Source organism: Palaemon carinicauda, unplaced genomic scaffold (genome assembly GCF_036898095.1).
Source record: "Palaemon carinicauda isolate YSFRI2023 unplaced genomic scaffold, ASM3689809v2 scaffold26, whole genome shotgun sequence".
NCBI classification, from domain to species: Eukaryota; Metazoa; Arthropoda; class Malacostraca; order Decapoda; family Palaemonidae; genus Palaemon; species Palaemon carinicauda.
In genome coordinates this window covers 212,070-231,116 of record NW_027170247.1, presented here as the reverse complement: position 1 = coordinate 231,116, position 19,047 = coordinate 212,070, and the positions used below count along the sequence as shown (strand labels likewise).

At 42.0% G+C, this 19,047-nt stretch overlaps 1 protein-coding gene across 1 annotated transcript; it reads right to left on the bottom strand.

Moving 5' to 3' along the window:
- Positions 1 to 14,723: 14,723 nt before the first annotated feature.
- On the bottom strand, positions 14,724 to 15,863 carry LOC137636255 (uncharacterized). The gene has a single exon (XM_068368686.1). It carries the CDS (start codon positions 15,861 to 15,863, stop codon positions 14,724 to 14,726), a length of 1,140 nt encoding a protein of 379 aa, XP_068224787.1.
- Between the last annotated feature and the right edge of the window lie 3,184 nt (positions 15,864 to 19,047).

Genomic DNA, 19,047 nt, shown 5'->3' with positions numbered 1-19,047 from the left:
ATCTTCACGCCGAATAGAGTTTTCGCTTCAAGGGGGAAGAGTGGCGAAAACAGAAGGGGAGCCATTATCAAGTTTACCCTTTCTCCCGTACTATTACGAGTATCCAAGATGACGCTTATTCTTTGTAGCATTGAGCATGGTGCTATAGATATAGTAGTTTTGGGAGGGATCTTGCCTAGGCCTATTCTATGGAAAAGGAGGGCGGGTTCATCAGGACGATATGGCTATCTCACCCAAAAATAGATTTTTCACCTCGCTTAAAATCGGTTTTTTATCTCAGGCCATGTAGTCCAGATGGAAGTTTACCAGACAATTACTAGAAAGTACTGTATCTGTGGATTTTCATAGGTGCCTTAACCTTGGAACAGATTTTTCTATGGCCATCCGGACCATTGAGACATATGAGGTTGCCGTTATACGTCATTACCACTAATCATCAGCAATGTTAGGACTCCCTGCCCCCTGCAGGGAAGAGTCATACTTGACAGTAGAAAAGGGGTCTCAAGGTTTGCATATATTGTATGAACAAACATAGTATCAACTAGATATACAAGAGTCTCACGGCTTGTATATACTTGTTGGAACAAAAGTATCAACTATATTTATTGTCCGTAAACATACAATAATATGAGGTTTACTTAGGTAAGTAAGGAAACTCTGGCTATACTTTATTTGTGTTAATTGTGGGGCGAAATTAGAGGCCATTACACATTAATAGACATTTATTCACGAAAAAATAACTGACGATAGAATCACATGTGTAATATATATTAATATATATTAGGAGAATCATACATATATACAACTTTAATAGAGAAAATTTTCTACCTGAAAGGGAAAAAATGATTAATGCCACCATGAAATTTGAAAATTTAATAAAAAATTTTAATATAGTTTTCTGTAATTGCTGGATATTATCAACACTGTAAAGTACACTCGGCACAAGTGTTATCTGTATAATTCTACACCAGAGATTTTTTAACAGTCTTTAGTGTCACCACGGTGACACTCGCTTAAAAGTATTGCACTGAAAGATGTCAACACCATTTCACCATAATTGAGAGTCCCAATCAATTCACTGTTCATCGCACCACTAGACGCCAGGTTTTAATACACTACCTACCGCCACCACATAATGCTTCAACTCATGCACTTGCTTTGCATAATGTTTGCAGAACACTCTGGATGACTTTCATCCAGTGCATGAGCGAAGACGCTCAAAGTCCATATACTGAAAAAAGTTCAGTGATGAAGCAATTTTTCTTGGATCATGACCTGCGGGTGTACTGTCAGGATACGCTCTGCGAATAAAGTAGGTGAGTTTCGCCCTCAGTTGTTTTAGGGATAAGTTTGATCCTGAATTTTCTCCTTTAAAGAGCTTTCCTCTCCTAAAGTCTGAAGTTCTTTGGATATAGACCTTTAGACATTCTACTGGACATAGAGAGAAATCTTCCTTCAGAGGGCAAAATCTCTAGGGAACCCATCTCTTAGTGGGTAGCTCGTTTTTGGCGAAAAGAGTTACATCAGGAAAGAGATTCAGTTCTCACACTTCTGTGAACTGAATATGCCCCTCGTTTCTGGATAGGGCCACTATTTCACTAACTCTAGCCCCCGAGGCTATAGCGAACAGGAAAATAACTTTTTGAATTAGATCATTGAGAGAGCAATCTTCATTGTTCACTGTTGAAGCATAATATAGGACATTGTCCAAGGACCATGAAATGGGCTTCGGCGGAGCTGCAGGCCTGAGTCTAGCACATGCCTTTGGGATCTTGTTAAAGATTTCGTTCGACAGGTCTACTTGGAAGACGTATAGAAGATGTGTAGTAAGAGCTGACTTAAACGTAGTTATCGTGTTGGCTGCCAGGCCTTGTTCATGAAGGTGGATAAAGAAGGACAGAAAAAGTCTATTGAGATTTCTTTCGGTCCTTTTGCTTTGACGAAAGCAACCCACTTTTTTCAAGACAATTCATAATGTCTTCTGGTTGACTTTCACTTGTATTCTCCTAAGAAGTCTATAATGCCTTTTGAGATCCCAAATCTTTTCTTAACCGCTGTGGCGAGAAAATCATGAAGGTTTTGGGTTCTCTGTGATGAAGCGAAGACAGTAGACTTCCGAACACATTGAGATAGTGCTTGGTTCGGTAGAGGGACCAGCCTCAGCTTCTATTATCAATGGGAACCAGTTGCTCTTGGGCCACTTGGGAGCCACTAGAGCTGCCGTTCCTCAGAAGGATCTCAGCCTTTTGAGGACCTTCAGTAGGAGATTGGTCGGAGGGAACAGGTAAATCCGGTTCCATTTGTTCCAATTGTGGGACATGGCGTCCGTCGCCTCCGCTAGAGGGTCCTCGTATGTGGCTACATATCGAGGTAGTTTCTTGTTGTCGCTCATCGTGAAGAGGTCGATCTGCAGTTCCGGGACTTGTTGTAAGATGAAGGAGAATGAGTCTGCGTCTAGGGACAATTCTAACTCTATCGGCTTGAGCCTGGATAGAGCGTCCGCCGTAACATTGCGGAACCCTTGAAAGTGAACTGCTGATAGGTGCCATCTCTTCTTTTCCGCCAGACGGAAGATGGCTAATATCACATGGCTGATACGGGGCGATCCCGAGCCTTGTCGGTTCAGACATCTCATTATCACTGGCGTGGGCTGATCTGCGAGGAGAGAGTTTTTTCAACGTCAAAAGGACTGTCATGGCCTCCAAAAATGTTGATGTGAAAGGTCTTGAACAGAGAAGACCATGTCCCTTGGACTTTCCTTTGATAGGAGTGACCTCCCCATCCTTCCGTCGAGGCTTCTGTGTGGATGGTTATTGAAGGCGGAGGTGGTTGTAAGGGCACAGTCCTCTTTAGGTTCTTGGCTTACGACCATGGCTTGAGAAGTGATCGTAGTAAGGTCGGTATCGGTCTTTTTTTATCTCTTCGAGCGTTTGATGCGTATCTTCTCCAGAATCCTGACGCATCTTTCAGCTGTGCTCTTAGCACTAGGTCTGTCACTGCTGCGAACTGCAGAGAACCCAGTACTCTTTCCTGTTGGCGTCTTGAGATCTTCTCGGTTTTCAGTAGTCTCTTAACAGGTCCTATGATCTCTCTCCTCTTCCCTGGGGGAATGGAGAGGCAGTGTGACTTTAAGTTCCAATTGATTCCCAGTCATTGAAACTCTTAAGCTGGAGAAAGTCGAGCATCTGCCAGGTCTTTTGAGACAGTGTACGTTCCTTTTACTAACATGGTCATTATGTGCTGAAGGGTTAACATCCTGAACTTGCTGTTCTCGATGAACGTGTTTAGTGGCGACAAGTCCAAAATGACTCTGAGTTTGTGTAAGTCCTTCTTGGGAGCACAAGAAAGCCTTCCCTGAAATCTGATGGACTTTGCCCTCATTATTACCCATTTGCTCAATAGTTCTAGGGTATATTCTTCCAGTGAGGGCTGGAGTGTTGGAAGAATTAAGGAAATGATGGTGGAGCTGTCCTCCAACTCCATCCAAGTCCGATCTTGATTAGGCTGTTGGCCCAAGGATTGAAGGTCCAATGATCCTGAAATTGTTGGAGCCTCCCTCCTACCTGAAGCATCTCATTGCTTAGGTTGTCCGGAGGATTTACCTCCTTGACCGCATCCTCCCTTACCTCGTGGGACGAAAGGTAGTGGTCTGCCTCTCAAACCCAAGGTTGAATGCTGGTGACTGGGCAACCAGCTGTTGAGGTACCATCTGGAATGTGGTTTGCAGTTGAGCCACTACTTGGGGCACCGCGGTCATGGTGACTGTGGGATGTGGTTGCTGGGCAGGCCGATAGGGTAGTCTAGGTCTCTTGGTCTTCCTCTTAGGTTTGGGACCCACATCCGAGGAACACTTTCGTTTGGATGACATGCCCCACTTCCGGAGAAGATTTTTATTCTCCGTGGCGGCTTTGTTAACTACCTCCTTGACCACTTCATTTCTGAAGAGTTCTTTAACCCTGATATTGGAAGCTACCAGCATCCTGGGTTCGTGTTTCACAGTTGCTGTAGCAAACTCGAACTCTCTGCATGCTCTTCCGGCTTTCATAAAGCCGTAGAGGTCCTTAACTAAGGTGGCCATGTGCATTTTGTCCATAACCATGTTGATATTTGGGATGCTCTTTAAGCCTGCGCACATCTCCATACAGTTCTGTAGGGATAGGGATGCCGCTAATCTCTCCTTCGTCACTTGCTCCTTACGCAAGAGAAAGTCTGACAGCTTTGGGAGATTCTCGTTGAACTGACATCCAGCGATATCTGCATCCAGCTTCCCTACCAAGAAGGTTAGGTGGACTTCTTTCCAATCCTTATCCTCCATGGGCAGGGCTAACATCAGGGGTCTACACTCTTCCAGTGTAGAATAAGGTTTGCCTGCCTCTACTGCCTTGCCAACGGCTTTACAAGCCTTCGAAGTAAAGGGGAAGGCTATTGAAGCTGGATCAAGAAAGGTAGGATGTTTCTTGCTCAGGGCAGACACCTTAGAATTCATGTAGCCCACCTTCTTTAGGCTGCTCGACAAGAGAGCCTGTGCCTTGCTGTGGTCTAATACCATTACCTTCTTGGGTTCCGTTTCTTCCTTCGACATTGGCTCCTGCTTCAGTCAAATGAAGCAGTCTGGGTAAGCATTGAAGCTTGGTCAGAACTGAATGTCATCTATGGGGACGGCTCCCATCTTCTCTGATATGTAGAGTTAGCTGTTGGTGATCGGCATAAACTCCGCATACCTCCAGAGATTAGTTTCGGGGCAGGGTGGGAGGTCTTGGACTCTGAGTCTCTTGTGTGACCCACGGGAGGCGGAGAGTCGAGCTTCATGGAGCTCTCTCTAAAGTTTCGCTTCCCTACCTTTTCCTTGCTTGCGAACGCTCTCTATTAGAGCCGTTAGATTAGCCAGTGCCTGTCTCATGTCGTCTGATGTAGGGGCAGAAGATGTTTAAGGTAACGGCTCTTGTGCAGGCAACGACGGAAGGGACTCCGACTCGACTTCATCATCTTTATCGTGAGGTAGAGTAGACTCCTCCTCAGGATCATCCTTGAGAAGATCCTTTTCATCTTCCGTGGACACTTCAGACATCCTTTCCTGGTGGATGTCCATGCCTTGTAACGCGTCACTGACATCCGTCTTGATGGCAATCTGGACGCAGGGGAGTTCAGGTCGTGCCTGGGGCACGACAGCTTCAATACACGCTTTCGGGAACAGCAAGTCGCGCATCCTTTCATTATGAAAGTATGGTCCCGTAGTTCTTTTGGAACCCTCGTACCCATCTGCGCAGCTTAGCTCGTGCTGCATCCCTCGATTCCGCTGACTTGGGGTCGTCGATACCTTCGGTCACCAAGGTCCGGTATATGTTGCAGTCTTGGGGATCCCAGTACCGCTGGGTTTCGGTCTGTTTGGTGCAGGGGGCATGATACCTGCGTGCTGTGGTTGCAATAGATGACATCGCACTTCATTTGGTCCTCCTGTAAAGAGAGGAAAATTAAATGAGTATGCAGTTGTTTATCTCACATGATAAGTAAATTATGCAAAATATTAATCTTAATATTTAAACCATTATAGTTTAGGACAGTCAAGCTAGAAAGGAATTAGGAGAGACACATACTTGTGTTTCCTGTCCAGGCAATTGCTCTGACCTCCCCCAAAATTAAAGCCTTAGAGTTTCCCTACTCAGGCAAACTTAAGAGAAGGGTTCTAACCCTTAGGGGTAGACAGGTGTATCCTAACACTGACCCTTCTTAGGTTCTTTAATATTGTGGGGTAAATTTTTAACTGATTAATTATCAGGATACTGAGGGAAATCTTTGCTTTCAATATAGGGTTGGTCTCAACAAGGAAGCACATGGTATGTTGGAAAATAACTTCTGTATAATATATACTATAGTTTTTGGTTTGCAGTATATACTATACTGCAAATATACTGGCTACTGTATAATCATATATTGTAGTTCAGCCAGCATATTGCCGGCTAGGCTAGCACCTGGTGGCACAGTCCAGCCGGCGACATATTGGTTAGTACCTGGCGGCACCGGCCCAGCTGGCATGTCGCCGGCTGGGTTAGTACCTGACGGCACCGGTCCAGTCAGCATGTTAGTAGCTGGCGGCACTAGCTGACAGAGAGAGAGAAAGCATGGAGTGAAGGGCTACCTTATTAAATGTTTGTTAACAATAAATAAGGGTGTAAGTACTTAACCTTACTGCCTTCCTCCAGAATGAGGGTTCAAATGGAATGGTTCATTCAAGCCTCTATCCAGCCACAAAATCCGTTGCCAGTCACTGCCGGCTTCGGGGATGTAGATGGCAATCCAAGAGAGGATTGAAGAACACTCGACAGTAGAGGGGTCTCCCACCGGCAGCCGTCACAGCTGGCACAACCTTTCCTGGAGCCTTGCGTCCATAAGGGAAAGACTGAGTGACTCTACACCTGCTTATGTAGGAGCCCGGCCGGCACCACAACCTACCCGGCAAACGGTGAGATTGTAGGACGAAGGCCACAAGGTTGCGATGGCTAGGCCATCACTAAAGGACAGAGAGGGGCAGGAAAAGGGTCCTGTATCAAGTGTGGAAGAAGGCAGCAGGGTTGACGCCACTACCACACAAGGGAGAAACTTTGTTTCAGTATAGGCGCCATCCTAGGCGGCAGAAGAATATCTATTCCTCAGCCTAGGGTCTAACGAAACGGGACTAGTCTCCTAGACCGCTGGGAAGAAGGTGGCGGCCTCATACTACCACTTCAGGTGCGGCCTAGGGAGGCATAGCATTCTATGTGGGCAGCTGTAAGCCGGTAGGAGAGTGACTGCTCGCCCTGATGCTCGGCCGCCAGCAGAAAGACTGAATACTCTGAAGTTTTGTCGAAAACCAAAGCCGGGATACTCACTGGCAAGGGTGGGATACAGAAAACACTAGCCTAGTCAAGCCGGAGTGACTACTCTATTGCGAGACCAAGATAGGGTTGTCGCCTTTGGCAGAACTCAGAGGGAAGGAGGGAGTACCCTTAAATCTCCACAGGAGACGAGTATCGTGTTATATAAATAATTCTAGGAGATATCCATCTCCCGTTGAATTGATAAAACGATACACGAGGGTAAACTAGAATCATGTATGAAAGTATACTAAAGCGAGTAGGCTAGGTAGCCTAGCGCGGGGTGAGATTTCGGTTACCTAAATCGCCGAAACTCTAACGTATACGATCGACATAAGGAAGGGGTAAATATATGCATAAATATATATATCTTTACTAGTATAATTGTGCCTAAATAGCTTTCATAATTAATGCTATCACAACCGGGAATGTAGTTCTGCTAAATAGATAACACATACGTCATGAACGACAGCGCCCCTGGCGCCTCCGGTGATCGGCCAAGCACATAAAATTACTCTAATTTCTCTGTGAAGCATGAGCTAAGAATTATACACTGTAAAGAATAAACTCAACTTTCCAGAGGCAGAAGATGCTAGAGATAGCATTATAAATCCTCAAATTAACGATCGCAAACGTTAGATCAACAGGGAAAACCACGGTGCGAAATCACTGCGAAAATAGTAATGGGCGCTAACTTGGATACTCGTAAAAGTACGGAAGAAAGGGTAACCTTGATAACGGCTCCCTTTCTGGTTTTGCCACTCTTCCCCCTCGAAACAAAAACGCTATTCAGGTTGAAGATTGCTATGTGTCGTATCAAGATATACGTCCCCTGATATTATGAAATATCCTTAAGAGAAATTTTAAGGATATTCGCGCCACGATTTAGAATTTTGGAGACTTGAAGGTCAATTCTCTGGGAATATCACTGTAGCCAAATATCCCTTAGAAAGCTACCAATAAGAACCCTCCATCAGTACGACATGGCCTGAGCCCAAAAATTCCATATTAGATAAATACATCCTACACTGCTGTCACCATATGTCATGCCGTTTCACATCATGACTTTTCATTTAACTCTTACTGTCGTCAATTGTCCTGACCTACATTCGGAGGCTACCATTCAATTTAGGATAATCAACTTATTCCTTGCTAGCTTATCTATAACAAACCAAACCTTGGCATAGGCTAATACTGTGTACATCATAGGTATAGGCTAATACTCTAAGCTTAGACTTAAAGTTAAACTTGACCCTTGCTGTGGAAAAGGACGGATCTTCATTTGCAGTGGAGGTTGAGAAAAAAGCTAGTTCCCCGGGGTCTTTTTATTTTTTACTTCTACAAGTGCTAGTATATGACAGGTACTCCAAACTGGTACCCTGTAATACTAAGTCTTTATGTAAGACAACGATCCTATGTCAAACAACATGCAATTTATAGCCTAGGCTATACTGTACTCTTACCTAACCTACTGGTTTTGCTGCACAGTTAGCCTGGTAACTCAAGAATAAACACTTTCACAAATCTAGGAATAATATTGCACATCTTAACTTACGGTTGAGGCACAATTCCTACCATATGCAAGCGCAACATGAATTAGTTTTAATACTGGCGAAATTATCGTAACCTTATTTGATAATTCTGTTTTTGGGCTCAGCCCTGTCGTGCTGATGGAAGGTTCCTTTAGGCAGCTTTCTAAGGGATATTTGACTACGGTGATACTCCCAGAGATTTGACCACAGGTCTCCAGAATTCTAACTCCTGGCATGAGTATCCTTAAAATAACTCTTGAGGATATCGCATAATATCAGGGGACGTATTTTTTGATACGACACATGGCCATCTTCACCCTGAATTAGAGTTTTCGCTCAGAGGGGGAAGAGTGGCGAATTTGAAGGGGAGCCGCTATCAAGGAATGGGGTACATCTCATCACTGCCAACTCATCGCCGCCAACTCATCGCCACCTACTCATCCCCGGCCCAACTCATCCCTGGCCCAACTCATTCCTGGCCCAACTCATCCCTGGCCCAACTCATTCCCAGCAGTGATTAATGAATTTCAGTAAATATTAAAAACACCTTTATTCAGAATCAAGTATGACTCTTTCATGACACTAAAAATAAATTAACACCATATAATTGAAGACAAAAAATCCATGAAAATATAGAAAAAAAAACAATTATTTTATGTTATGAGAAATGCCTCTTATATATTCAATGGGAGTCCTTTCATTAAAATTTTGGACAATTCTAAGTATGTGGGAATCAGTATCCCTGTACTTTTTTTAATTTGGCGAGTGGTGAACTGCCTGCTATAAGTGATTCCAAATAAAAATCTCTACCTTTCTGAACTTTTTTAAGTGCATTTATGAATTTCCAGAGTGTAGGATGTTCCATTCCTAATTCCATTTGTAATCTTCTGTTCGCTCCTTCTGCATGGTTGTTTGTTTTATCTTCATGATTCAAAGTTCGTAAATACAAATTCCACATTTCCAATGGAAAGAGTGGTGCACGTCTGTTATTTCTACGTCTGTTTAACCGACCTATATAATTGTCTTCAAGCCAGTTCAAGATTGGTACATGCTCTGGGGATAATTCATTAGCTAAGAAATCAATATATGAATCAATATGATTGACAGGTACAAATGCAAGCACCAGTATCATCTTTACTTGTAAAGAAAACTGGCTATCATTATTATAGCGAGAACTTAGACCCAAAGCCGCAATGTGTTTTTCCATGTTTTGGCTAAGGTGAAAGAAGCACCCTTTTAGTCCTTGATTACCAAAAACGCTGCAATTTCAAAATCACATACAACCGATTTCGGGTTTACTGTTGGTTGACATTCTTTTATCATTTTAAATAGCCTTGAATATGTAACTTTCCGTTTGTTAGGTAATAGAGCATAAAGCACTGGAATGACACCTCTGATTTTTTGAGCCATTACAATATACACCTGAGTAAATAGCGTGGGAGCAATCTTAAACGTTCCGTCTACATACCAAACTTCTGCTGATACCAAATGTTGCAACCAACTTCTCCTTCCAAATAGCAAAATTCTATCTGCACTGGGACCACTGTCTTTCAATAGAAAATCTTCCTTCTGGTTTGGAAATAAGGCAGTAGAGACAGTAGTCCCTACAACCCTTATTATTGTACTAATCTATAGTAATACGGTAGCCCTTCTATCCATTCTTTCTCTTTCTCTGTCGGCTAGTGCCTCCAGGTACTAGCCTAGCAGGTAGTATGCTGGCAGATCTACAGTATAAGACTAACCAGGGGCCAGTATTCTTGCAGTATGGAAATACAGCAGTTAGAATACTACAGTATATAATATACAGTAGTATGATTTTCCAACATATTCTATGTGTCCTTTCACAGTCCATTGTTGAGACCGCTAAGTAAATGTTGAAGTGAAGCATTCTTCCAATATTCTGATGTATCCTAGATCATCAGAACATAAAATCTTTACCCTACAGTATTAATATTCACTTGTGGGAGAGCTAGTGCTATTATACACTGACTCCAGCTCTACGTATGAGAGCTATTCTACCCTACATTTCCCTAATAAGGAACTTTTTTAAAAATATTAATATTGAGGGAGGTCACAGCAATTGCCTGGATAGGAAACACGAATATGTGTCTTTCCTATTTCCTTTTTAGCTTACTATCCTAAGCTATAATTTTAAGAGTAATGATTACTATTTACTACATGTGTACATTTATCAGTATGATAAATTATCCCATACACATTTCACTCTTTCCTTCCTTACAGGAGGAGGGCAAGGTGAAATGTGCAGCCTGTCCCACAACCACAGAAGTAGGACCTTTTATGGCCAAAAGATGTGCAGTTTTCATGCTCCTCGCTGCATCATATTTGGATCCCTGAGGTACTGGAACCCGTATTTTTAGCATATATCATTTCAATAATATAAACAACCTAATATTCATTCACCCTTATCTCCCTTACAGGAGGAGCTGATGGCGAAGTGTACAGGGATGTTCTGCAACCACAAGAGTAAGAACCTTTTTGGGCATACGATGTACGGGTCTTATGCCCCTGCTGCATCGTACCTAGATCCCTGAGGTTCCGGGACCCGATAGGTCACTCCAATCGCTTGACCTTGCTGACCAACAGCTTTGTAAAAGACATCCCTGACACTATGGAGTCAAGGTATACAACAAGGGGAACCCAACAAAGGTGAGTATGAGGCTTCCAGAAGAACGTTCAGGGACCTTACCTAGTTAACAAATTTTTAAGGGCCTACTGTTCCCGAAGGCTCAATCGTATATGGTTGTGCCTCAGGCACAGGTCCAGGCTTACTCTATCCAACGGATGGTGGACACTGACATCAATAGGCACTACAAGGCTTGGACAACCACCAAGGTCAGACGCCAGAGGCGTCCATTGACACCAGACAGGACCTACTGCAAGAAGGCCCTGTATAAGGAGTGGTTCAACCACCCATGGAGGAAGAAGGATCCGTTTCAACGATGACTGAAGTATCTCACCTCACTGTACTGGCATATCAACTTATGCCGTCAACCTCTTCAACCCCAACTCCCCAACTGGCTAGACAGTTCGGCAGGAGTAAAACGCTCCTAGAGTCGATACAGCAGATACTGACACTTTTCCGGAAGGAACGAGAGGAGAATAAGCACGATCCCAAAGAGAGGGAAGAGAGGTATAGGGAAGGAAACGCCCTGGCGCTTCCAGGGGCTCCGCTAAGCCCCTGAAAATATCTTACCTCCCTCACTGTTCCGAACCAACCCCTGGGCCTAGACGGAACACATACCCAAGTTGTACAGGAAGCTTTATATCTCCTAGAAGTGTGGGCCCAATCCCCTTGGAAAGCTTTAATTCTGGCCCAGCTTTCAGCGTACCCAGATTGCTTCGTGAGACAACGAGATGATCTTACATCCTTCGAAGAGGCTATACTGAAGGAAGTCATTTTCCTCGAACATGACAAGGCTCAAGCCATCTTTACCAATACCTAGAAAGGAGACGGATATAATTCCAAAGTCTCAGCAGTGAACAAGAAGCATCCAACCGTCATTGCTCCTTCCTCATGAGCCTTCTTCCTTTCGGGGAAGGCCCTAGACTGTGTCAGAAGAGAAGGCGAAGAGGGCACACCCTGCCCAATCCTAGAAAAAGGTCTCTAACTATGCCCACCTGCGAGGAGAAATGGAAAGAAGTACATCTAACCTTCTCCGTCTCGAAGTTTGATCCGGAGATAGCAGGTCAGCAGTTTAACGAGAACCAAACCATCCCTTGAGAAGGGAACAGGAGACGAAAGATAAGCTTATCGCCTCCCTGTCTCATCAGAACCGCTTAAGAAATGTGTGCAGGCCTATAGTAACGCCCCACCCTTGTGATGGATTTGTAAGTCTTTTCTCATGTCAAAAAAGGACCAGTAGAGACCATGTGTTTGCCGCATCAACAGTGAAACACGAATCCAGAAAACTGATTTCATCATGTATCTGGGGCATAGACCCTTTCCCACCGGAAATGGTCCAAGATGTCGTTACCAAAGCCACCACGGAGAATGGGAACCTGTTCCAAAAGTGGGACATGTCCTCAAAGAGGAAATCATCATTAGAACTGCACAATTTCTGACCGCGACCATAACCACGGTGCCTCATATGGTAGCCCAGACGTAAACCACCTTCCAGATGGTCCCTCAATAGCTGGTAGCCAGTCACCTGTGTTTAATCCAGGCTTTGAAAGGCACTCGACCACCTTTTGGCCCTACAAAGGTAAGGGCCCGAAAAGAGGATCCTCCAGAAACCCCCCAAGGGTGGAGGAGGATGTGGTCATGGAAACAATTCCTCTGGAACCTCTAAATAATGAGAGGTTCCAGGTAGGAGGTGACCCTTCCACTTTCGGGATCGTTGGACCTTCGATCCCTGGTTCACAGCCAAATTATGAATGGACTCGGTTGGAAATGGAACAGAAATCCACCTCACTTTTCCAAAATTCTTCCAACACTCCACTCCCTTATTGGAAGAATATACCTCAGAACTCTTGAGTAAGAAGGTAATGAGAAAAGTGACGTCCATCAAAATTCCAGGGAAGGCTGATTTCTGTTCCCAAGAAAGACTCAGACAAACCCAGAGTCATTCTAGACTTGTCTCCAATCATCAAGTTAATTAAGAACAGCAAGTTCCAGATGCCTACATTGTAACATATAAGGACCTTTCTACCATAAAAGGGGCGTGCAGTCTCAATAGACCTGGCAGATGCTTACTGGCACCTACCAGTCAGTCGCCCCCTCTCCTCTTACCTAGTATTCAGGCTACAGAAGACAAAATTTGTCTTCACAGCCATGCCCTTTTGACTATATATAGCGCCAAAGGTATTTACAAAACTCACGGACACGATCGTCCAGTACCTGCGCTCCGAAGGAGTACAGGTAGTAGCATACCTGGACGATTAGCGGGTGCGGGCAGCATCCAAGACTACTTGTCTGCACACGGCCGGAAAGGTGATCCAGTTCCTGGAACACCGGGGCCTCAAGACCGGTCGCTAGAAGTCTCGCTTTTCTCCAGCTCAAAAGTTTCAGTAGTTTTGAATCAATGGGAACTTGCAGTCACAACACCTCTCCATTCTATTAAAGAAGGGGAGAAAAATAGCGGTATCTGTCAGGAAACAAATCCAACACAAAAAGATTTCAAAATGCTAACATCAAAGAGCACTGGGCTCTCTCCGGTTTGCAATAGTGACAGATCCGGTGCTAAGAAGTACAGCCAAAGGATACGCCAGGAGTCTCGAGAAGATACGCATCAAGCGCTCGAAGAGATCGACAAGGTTGACACCGACCCGATTGCATGCGCTACTGAGGCCGTGATCAATGAATAAGAGCCTAGGACAGACAATTTTCTTACAACCACCACAAACATCAGTGCCAATACACATGTAAGCCTCCCTGAAAGAACGGGGAGTCCATTCATATGAAAAGAAAGAGCAAGAAATTGATCTTTCCAGTTCAAAACTCTCACATCAACATCTTGGAAGCTATGACAGTCCTCCTGACGTTGAGGACACTATCCCCTAAAGGAAAATATACCGTAATTAACAAAAGGAACCTATTTAAGAACCAACCTGTTTGAGCTAAGGTTTCAAAGATGCACAGTATCTATTCACTATTACATGTTAACAAAAATAGAAAATATACTTAGCGACTTTGAACTTTCCCAACTGGTGGCTCCTTGGAATTGTAAAAGTTGGTTCCTTCTTGTTCTATAAATCAATTAATTTTTCCGCCCTACCGCACACAATTGAACTAGTTTTTCGGAAGAGCTAAACGGTAACAATCGATCAATCGATTATTTACGCCCGTACAACTCTACTAGTACTTTAATTCGCGGCATCTCTCAAATATTTATACTAATTATTTATACTTTTGTTTATAATATTCGATCTATTTATTTATTTAATTTAAGAAGAACGAAATATACTTCACAATACTCAATTAATTTTATTAGTATTTCGCCTCTTATTATTTACTAAAGTTCGACACATTTCCATGCCAACCCTGAAATTTCTTTTATTTTACAACACATTCCCCTTAGAGGATTACAATATAGACTATTGCAATGAACCCAAAGTACTTGCCTTATAATTACTTACTAATACATTAACATTTATTAATGGTTATCACAAATTGTGGATAACTTTCTTATCCTCTCTCACTTCTTTAAAGAAGTAAGAGTAGTATTTTAAATCCTCACTGCAACAGTGTAGCATTTTAATTATGAATATATATTAATACTATTTTTTTAAATCCTCACTGCAACAGTGTAGAACTTTTTAATTATGAATATTCATCAATACTACTTATTTATTACTAATATTTACAAATATATACCGTGCCTTATAAGGCATCAATATTATCCCTCATAATTTTAAGAAATCTATCTGTAGCTTTCCTTTTGGGTCTACTAGACTGGTTCGGATGAATTGACCCACTGTTATTACCCTCGTTTTGTTCTTGCGGTCTAGCCACTACCTCATTATTACAGTTTCCATTCACATTTGTTTGAGTCGAAGTTTCTGCCTGACTTAGAGATATTTCCATTGGATACAGATTGGATATGGAATGATATTCAATTGCTCCATTTCCTTGCTTAAGTTTGACTGTTCTTACTTTATTATCAAAACCCAATACAAGTTCCAATACTCTACCCTTCATCCAAAAAGGTCTTGCTTTATTTACTGCTTTAATTAGCGCAATATCCCCAACTTTTATTCTATTCTCCCATTTATTTTGATACAAGTTTCTACTGTGTTCCCGGAAACTTAAGAAGTAATTTTCATACCACAATGTTTTAAAATTGTTCAATATTTCCTCTTGGGTGTTAAGAGCTTTATCCAATGAGGATGAATCCTGTTCACCCCGCCATACATCCTCCTCATTCTTCCTCAAAACAAGAGATGAATTACTATAAAGTCTCAAGAAAGAATTTGGAGTAATGAATTCAAGGTTAGGAGTACTAGCTCTATAAGTCAGGGGTCTTGAATATACAGCTAGTTTTACATTTGATAGTGTGGTCGTTAATTCAAAGTAAGTTAATCTTGCCCTTCTAATAACCTTATAAAGCCAACCTTTCAAGACTCTTATTAGCCTTTCCCAAGCAGCTCCAACCCAAGCCGAATATAAAGGGATTCTGATAGGCTTTATTTGACACTTCTCCATTTCATCTAGGAACTCCTTTGATTTTAAAGAAGTTTCCAAAATGTTTCCTCCTTTAATAAATGTTTTAGCATTATCACTATAAAGATATTGAGGAATGGAGTACATATTACAAAATCTCTGAAAAGCCAAAATAAAATTTCTTGTGGACATATCTGGTAATAGTTCAAAATGCGATGCTCTTATATTCAAACAGGTGAATACCAAAACAAACATTTTGACTGTTCCTCCACTTATGTCATCTTTAACCCAGAAATGTCCAGTATAATCTATTCCTACATGATCAAAGGGCTTTACTAAATTCATATGATGCTTAGGCATGTCAACTACTTTTGGATATTTATAAGCCAGAGCATTATACTTTTGACATACTTTACAATTCCTTATTTCAGTCTTAAGGTTAAGGTTGTTGTGGCCTGATTGGTAACGTCTCTGCCTGGTGATCGCCAGTCGGGGGTTCGAGTCCTGCTCAGTCTCGTTAGTGCCATAAGTGTCTGCAACCTTACCATCCTTATGAGCTAAGGTTGGGGGGTTTTGGGGAGCCTGTAGGTTACCGTCTATCTGCTGAATCATCAGCAGCCACTGCCTGGCTCTCCCTGGTCCTAGCTTGGGTGGAGAGGAGGCTTGGGCGCTGATCATATAATATATGGTCAGTCTCTAGGGCATTGTCCTGCTTGCTATGGCAATGTCACTGTCCCTTGTCTCTGCCATCCATGAGTGACCTTTAAAACCTTTAAACTTTTAACCACCACTAACCCTTTGGGGATCCAAAACCCTTGTTCCCTAAGAAAATTTAAGCTAGTACCAGTACCCAAATGTTGCACCTTTTCATGACAATAATTAATTATTAAAGATGTCAATTTATGCACTTTTGGAAGCAACACAGGATCATAAACACTATAGTCAAAATATAAGCACTTAGCAATCCTTCCTCTAGACCTTAATATGTCATCTTCATCTAGAAATAGATTTAAATTAGAGACTAGAAAAGGAACATTTTGTTCTGATTTTACTTTTTTTTCAGGAATTCCATTTCTTTAGAAAAACATTCACTTTGAGCTATCTTAATCCAATACTTTTTGGCCCTTCCCCTTGGATCTCCACCCTTTACTTTGCTTAAAGGTCTGAAGAAATAACTAGTGAATTTGACAAGCCTTTCATAACTAGAAAATTGATTAATATTCAAAAAGCCAGTGTTTACTTTCACTATTTCCACATAATTTACATTTACTTTACCTTTATGTTGTGGAGACAAACTCGTTTTTCATTAATATTAATTTCCATATTTTATGAAATTACTCTTTTTTACTTTTCATTTTCGTCATCATCATCATTATCATTATCATTATCATCATCATCATCAACTAGGTAATAAAATTCCCAACCCAATCAATAACTATTTCTTTTCTTTTCTTCTCTTTGGAACAGTTGTGTAAGAGATTACAGAGGCACCTAGGACCCAACGTTCAAAATCCCTCCAAATATTGAAGGACTTCGAGTGAGGACTCCAGACCATCCCAGCCTCGACAGCCTTTTTAATATGAAAATACACAAATACCAGAATTATAGCATAAGATGTACGATAGCTGGATGTAGTATCGTAACAGAGGCAGAATAATCGTAAATGTACGATATTTATCATATGAATGGCAGCCCTGCGTTCTGCACAGTTGAGGAATAATGTGGTTTAAGCAGTATCTATTTTAATAAGAGAGTCGAGTCTCCTTCAAAAGTTAATTGAAAACAATCATTAGTTTGTTATTACTCCAATATCTACTGGTTTCAGGGCTCCATATCACTTTCATTTTAATTGAGCTAAACCATATAATAGTTTATGTAAGATATCTGCAGATTATTTTATAAAAAAACTAAATTAATAAAAATTTATAATAGAATATATAGATTTTCATATAATTCAAATTTTATATATGCCTATTACTGCTGATTTCCTTTCATTCGCCTAAATATGTGGTTTTCTACGACATTACTAGGTCTCTCTCTCTCTCTCTCTCTCTCTCTCTCTCTCTCTCTCTCTCTCTCTCTCTCTCTCTCTCTCTCTCTCTCTCTCTCTAATATATAATTTCAAAGTTATATGAATAAAACCAGTATGACATATGAAAAATCTATTTTTTGGTGAGATAGCCACGTCGTCCTGAGGGAAGTTACTCAAGGCAGCTCCTACTTGGGAGAGTTTTTATGAGCGCGCGTATGTCTTCACTTTAACACACTTTAAGCAAGACTGAAGGGTATGACACTTGACACAGACTCAAACACCTGATTCAAATCATTCCAGCGAGTCAAATGAGCCGAACTTTAATCATGATTTTTCCCCCACAGATTATAAATATGAAGATGGCGAATTTTCTTTTTATTTGCTCGAATATCAAATAAGTTTTCTATTCAAGTTTCGTATTTGAAAGTAATCACTTTTATGTTCATTCGCATAAGGAGAGGAAAATTGAAGTAATAGTGGCATTGATGGAGCATCTATCTAAGAGATTATCTTTCCACGTGTAACAGGGTGCAATAAAAATGCATTGCCTCCAAAAACTTGATTTTAAGATAACAAGCGTGCCCCTTTCAGCAGATGTCTCAGGATAATGGCATCTATATGCGCTGATTCCAGACCTAAATTTGGAGCCACATACTAGAGGGAGGCTTCTTGTTGAAGCTTGTTGGAAAGAGATCTACTTTCCGGTTTAGGACTTGCTCTAGAATTATTTTGCATCTAGAGACCACTCTGTTTCCAGAGGCTTGAATCTTGAAAGAGCGTCCTCCGTCACTTTGCGAACCCCTACTAAGTGAGCCGCCGAGAGGCCAATTTCTCCGTTTCAACAAAGTGAGAGTGGCCAAAATTACGTGTTTGATCTGTGGAGATCTTGAACCCATCCTATTGATGCAGTGGACTATAATCTTGTTGTCGAGAACTAATTGGATGTGTGATTTTATCTTAGGGTTCAGTCACTTTAGAGAGAGGAGAACTGCCATGGCTTCCAGAATATTTATATGGAATTTTTGAAATTTTGACTGACCACTGACCCTGTATCTTCTTGGTAGGGGTATGACCCGACAACCCTGAACCAAGGCATGTGTGTGGATTGTTAATGATGGAGGAGGAAACTGAAGAGGGACGTGTGTCGACAAGCTCTTGGCAGTGAACCACGGCTGTAGCTGCTTGTACAGTAAAGCCTGGGTCTTGTTGTGAAGATCTCTCTGAGTATTTAATGCTTTCCTTCTCCAGACTTTGTTAGCATCCTTGACTCTTGCTTTTAATATTGAATATATCACCACTGCAAATTGTCACGAGTCCTAGACTCTTTCCTGATGACGTCTGGTGATTGTCTTCAATTGTAGTAAACACCTGACCGAGCTTGCTATCTCCTTCTTCTTGCCTTGAGGTAGAGAGAGTATATGTGTCTTCAATATCCATCTTCCAACTTGATCCTTCCAACTGAGTCTGCACTTTATCCAATAATGTAGGCTTGTACTTCTACATCAAAGGATA

What these genes read in the sequence shown, in the direction of transcription:
- LOC137636255 (XM_068368686.1), bottom strand. Translation starts at nt 15,863, where the DNA reads ATGCCTAAGCATCATATGAATTTAGTAAAGCCCTTTGATCATGTAGGA.